The sequence below is a fragment of the Pyrgilauda ruficollis genome, unplaced genomic scaffold, assembly GCF_017590135.1.
Source record: "Pyrgilauda ruficollis isolate IOZ18807 unplaced genomic scaffold, ASM1759013v1 scaffold1233, whole genome shotgun sequence".
NCBI classification, from domain to species: Eukaryota; Metazoa; Chordata; class Aves; order Passeriformes; family Passeridae; genus Pyrgilauda; species Pyrgilauda ruficollis.
The window spans coordinates 1,886-7,176 of NW_024510689.1; the positions used below are offsets into that span (position 1 = coordinate 1,886).

General features: G+C 51.3%; 1 protein-coding gene across 1 annotated transcript in view; it reads right to left on the minus strand.

Moving 5' to 3' along the window:
• The window catches only part of LOC121365926 (serine/threonine-protein kinase AfsK-like), a gene marked incomplete at its 3' end in the record, with an annotated part of 6,066 nt that extends 1,880 nt beyond the window's left edge, over nucleotides 1-4,186 (minus strand). Inside the window, exons 1-2 of the mRNA XM_041490536.1 lie at nucleotides 3,666-4,186; nucleotides 144-315 (exon numbers count right to left, since the gene is read on the minus strand). Of these exons, the coding sequence (XP_041346470.1) occupies nucleotides 144-315; nucleotides 3,666-3,811 (318 nt within the window). The remainder of the gene's footprint in view (nucleotides 1-143; nucleotides 316-3,665) is intronic.
• Between the last annotated feature and the right edge of the window lie 1,105 nt (nucleotides 4,187-5,291).

A 5,291-nucleotide genomic window follows, 5' to 3' on the forward strand; every position in this document is an offset into this window, starting at 1 on the left:
GTGCTGCTGCCCCTGCCCCAATGTCCCTCAATGTCCCCCCAATGTCCCCTCGATGTCCCCAATGTCCCCGATGTCCCCAATGTCCCCCCAATGTCCCCAATCCCCCCCGGTGTCCCCCTGTCCCCTGTCCCCTGTCCCGGTACCGCCACTTCCGGCAGCGGCAGCGAGCCCGCAGCGCGCGCGGAGGCAGGGGAGGGGCCGAGAGCGGTGATTGGCTGAGCGCTCTGATGGGCGGGGTCACATACCATATATGGGCAATGCTCCGCGGTGGGCGGGGCTAAGGGCGGTGAGAGCGGCGAGTGGGCGTGGCTTCTTCTGGGAGGGGCTAATTAGGGTAATTAGGGATGGGAATGGCGATTTGGGCGCGGTTATGGAATGGGCGGGGCTAATTAGGGTAATTAGGGTCAAGTTATGGGGGGGGCAGGGCTAATTAGGGCAATTAGGGCTGGGGATGGGATATTGGGTGTAGATTGATGTGGGCGGGGCTAATTAGGGTAATTAGGGTCAAGTTATGGTGTGGGCAGGGCTAATTAGGGCAATTAGGGCTGGGGATGGGATATTGGGTGTAGATTGATGTGGGTGGGGCTAATTAGGGTAATTAGGGCTTGGGATTGGCCATTGGGCATGGCTATAGGGTGGGCGGGGCTAATTAGGGTAATTAGGGCTGGGGATTGGCTGTTGGGTGTGGTTATGGGTGGGCGGGGCTAATTAGCATAATTAGATGGAGGATACTGGGTGTGGCACAGGTGGGAGGGGCTAATTAGGGTAATTAGGGCTGGGGATGGGATATTGGGCGTGGTTACGGGTGGGCGGGGCCAATTAGGGTAATTAGAGGTGGGATGCTGGGTGTGGCATGGCTGAGTGGGGCTAATTAGGGTAATTAGGGCTGGAGATGGGGTATTGGGCGTGGTTATAGGGTGGGCAGGGTTAATTAGGGTAATTAGAGCTGGGGATTGGCTGTTGGGTGTGGTTATGGGTGGGCGGGGCTAATTAGGGTAATGAGAGGTGGGACACTGGGTGTGGAATGGGTGGGTGGGGCTAATTAGGGTAATTAAGGAAGGAATATTGGGTGTGGTTAGGAGGTGGGCGGGGTTAATTAGGGCAATTAGGAGTGGGGATGGGATAATGGGCGTGATTATGGAAGGAGTGGGGCTAATTAGGGTCATTAGTGATGTTCTATGGGGTGGGCAGGATTAATTAGGGTAATTAGGCTGGAGATGTTCTATTGGATGTGGTTATGGCATGGGCGGGGCCAATTAGGCTAATTAGGGCTGGTGTAATGGGCCTGGCTTGATGTGGGAGGGGCTAATTATGGTAATTAGGGCTGGGGAATGGTATTTGGGGCGTGGCTATGATGTGGGTGGGGCAAAACCCCAATCCCAAATCCCCCAATCCCAAATCCCTAATCCCTAATTCCAATCCCAAATCCCAAATTCCAATCCCAAACTCCTAATCCCAATCCCAATCCCAAATCCCCAAACCCCAAATCCCTAATTCCAATCCCAATCCCAAATACCCAAACCCCAAATCCCTAATCCCTAATTCCAATCCCAAATCCCTAATTCCAATCCCAAACTCCTAATCCCAATCCCAAATCCCCAAACCCCAAATCCCTAATCCCAATCCCAATCCAAAATACCCAAACCCCAAATCCCAAATCCCTAATCCCAATCCCAAATCCCTAATCCCAATCCCAAATCCCAAATCCCTAATTCCAATCCCAAACTCCTAATCCCAATCCCAAATCCCCAAACCCCAAATCCCTAATCCCAATCCCAATCCAAAATACCCAAACCCCAAATCCCAAATCCCTAATCCCAATCCCAAATCCCAAATCCCTAATTCCAATCCCAAACTCCTAATCCCAATCCCAAATCCCCAAACCCCAAATCCCTAATCCCAATCCCAAGAAATTGGGCGTGGTTACGGGTGGGCGGGGCCAATTAGGGTAATTAGAGGTGGGATGCTGGGTGTGGCATGGCTGGGTGGGGCTAATTAGGGTAATTAGGGCTGGGGATGGGAAATTGGGCGTGGTTACGGGTGGGCGGGGCCAATTAGGGTAATTAGAGGTGGGATGCTGGGTGTGGCATGGCTGGGTGGGGCTAATTAGGGTAATTAGGGCTGGGGATGGGATATTGGCGTGGTTACGGGTGGGCGGGGCCAATTAGGGTAATTAGAGGTGGGATGCTGGGTGTGGCATGGCTGAGTGGGGCTAATTAGGGTAATTAGGGCTGGAGATGGGGTATTGGGCGTGGTTATAGGGTGGGCAGGGTTAATTAGGGTAATTAGAGCTGGGGATTGGCTGTTGGGTGTGGTTATGGGTGGGCGGGGCTAATTAGGGTAATGAGAGGTGGGACACTGGGTGTGGAATGGGGGGGTGGAGCTAATTAGGGTAATTAAGGAAGGAATATTGGGTGTGGTTAGGAGGTGGGCGGGGTTAATTAGGGCAATTAGGAGTGGGGATGGGATAATGGGCGTGATTATGGAAGGAGTGGGGCTAATTAGGGTCATTAGTGATGTTCTATGGGGTGGGCAGGATTAATTAGGGTAATTAGGCTGGAGATGTTCTATTGGATGTGGTTATGGCATGGGCGGGGCCAATTAGGGTAATTAGGGCTGGTGTAATGGGCCTGGCTTGATGTGGGAGGGGCTAATTATGGTAATTAGGGCTGGGGAATGGTATTTGGGGCGTGGCTATGATGTGGGTGGGGCAAAACCCCAATCCCAAATCCCTAATTCCAATCCCAAACTCCTAATCCCAATCCCAAATCCCAAATCCCAAATCCCAAACTCCTAATCCCAATCCCAAATCCCCGAATCCCTAATCCCAATCCCAAATCCCAAATCCCTAATTACAATCCCAAATCCCAAATACCCAAACCCCAAATCCCTAATCCCAATCCCAAACTCCTAATCCCAATCCCAAATCCCCGAATCCCTAATCCCAATCCCAAATCCCAAATCCCTAATTCCAATCCCAAACTCCTAATCCTAATCCCAATCCCAAATACCCAAATCCCAAATTCCAGTCCCAAACTCCTAATCCTAATCCCAAATCCCAAATACCCAAATCCTTAATTCCAATCCCAAATCCCAAATACCCAAACTCCTAATCCCAATCCCAAATCCCCAAATCCCTAATCCCAATCCCAAATCCCCAAATCCATAATCCCAATCCCAAATCCCAAAACCCAATCCCAAATTCCCAGTCCCAAATCCCCAAACCCCTCCCCAGCTCCCGCCCCTCCCCAGTTCCCTTCTCCTCCTCTTGGATAAATCCCAAATCCCCAATCCCAAATCCCAAACTCCCAATCCCCAACCCCAAACATCCAAATCCCAAACCCAAAATCCCAAATCTCAAATCCCCAGTCCCAAATCCCAATCCCCAATCCCAACCCAAATCCTAAATCACAATCCCCAATCCCAAATCCCCAGATCCTCAAAGACCCTTCCCCTCCCGCGCCGCCCCCGCGATGCCGCCGCCGCCGCCGCCGCTCCCCGGAGCGCCCGACCCGGCCCGCGAGGGCTCCCGGGACCCGTTCCGGAGCTCCGGGGACTCCCGGGAGGGGTCCCGGGGAGGGTCCCGGGGGGGATCCCGAGGCTCCCGGGGGTCCCCGGGCCGCCCCCAGCGCTACCGGCGCCACCCCAAGCCCCCGTACTCGTACCTGGCGCTGATCGCCCTCGTCATCCGCGCCGCCCCCGGCCGCCGCCTCAAGCTCGCCCAGGTACCGGCCCGGGACCACCGGGAGACCCCCGGGACCCCCGAGGGGTTCCAAATCCAGCCCCGGGACCCCCGAATTGGGATCCTCATCCATCCCCGGGACTCTGTCGGGATTCCCGATCCATCCCCGGCACCACCGGGAGACCTCGGGGCTTCTCATCCAACCCGGGACCACCGGGAGACCCCCGGGACCTCCTCGGGATCCCCGATCCATCCCCGAGACCCCCGAATTGGGATCCTCATCCACTCCCGGGACCCCCTGGAGACCCCAACTGGGACCACCGGGACCTCCCCGGGACCTCCTCGGGATCCCCGATCCATCCCCGGCACCACCGGGAGACCCCCGGGACCCTCCGGGGTCACCCAAAATTCTCTCCGGGACCCCCGGAATTCCAAGACCCCATTCCAGGACCTCAATTCCCGTCACGGAATTCTCAAATTCCCGATACCCCCAAAATCCCTCTCCCCAAAAAAACCCCAAAACCCCCAAAATCTCCTCCAAAAAACCCAAAAAAACTCCTCAAAAAACCCAAACTCCAAAACCCCCAGACTCAAATCCCTCTTTAAAAACCCCAAAAACCCCAAAAACCCCCAAAAAATCGTCAAAAACCCCCAAACTCCAAAACCTCGGTGGCATCCTTGCCCTTAAATCCCCCCCAAAAAAATCCCAAAATGGAAAAAGTCGGGAGCCAAAAAAACTCCACAAGTGGAATTAAAAAAAAAAGGAAAAAAAAACTGAAAAAATTAAAAAAGCCCAAAAAAATCTTCCAAAAAATCCCCCAGAAAATCCCAAAAAACCCCAAAAATCCTTCCCCAAAAAAATCCCAAAAGATCCCCTAAAAAACACCAAAAATCCCAAAAAAAATCCCTAAAAAAAATCCCTAAAAAATCCCAAAGTCTCTAAAAATCACAGAAAAATAGGAAAAAAATCCCCAAAAAATCTCTGAAAAACCACCAAGAAATCATACAAAAAAATCTTCCTCCCAATAAACCACCCCCCCCAAAAAAACCCCAAAAATCCCCTCCCAAAACCCAAAAAATCTTTAAAAAATCCACAACCTGCCAAAAAATTGCCAAAAATTCCTAAAAACTTCCCAAAAATCCCCTCCAAAAAAACCTCCAAAAATGCCCAAAAAATCCTTAGAAAAAACCCAAAAAATCCTCTCCAAAAATTCCAGCCCCCCCTAAAAATCCCCTTTAAGACCCCCCAAAATATCCCCAAAAATTAAAAAAAAAATCCCCAAAAAAATCTCCCAAATAAATCCCCCCAAAAAATCTCCAAAAAGCCCAAACCCCACCAAAATATCCCGGGAAAACAACAAAAAAAAACCCCAAAAATTCTTAAAAATCCCCTAAAAAACCTCCTAAAATCCCCCAAAAATCCCTAAGAAGATCACAATAAACCCTCCTAAAAATCACCCCCAAAATCCCCCCAAAAAATCCCCAAAAATCCCCAAAAAATTCTGAAGAAACTCCAAAAAATTCCTTAATAAACCCCCAAAAAATCCCTAAAAAATCCACCTAAAAAACCCCAAATAGTCCCAAAAAAATCCCAATAAACCCCCAAAAA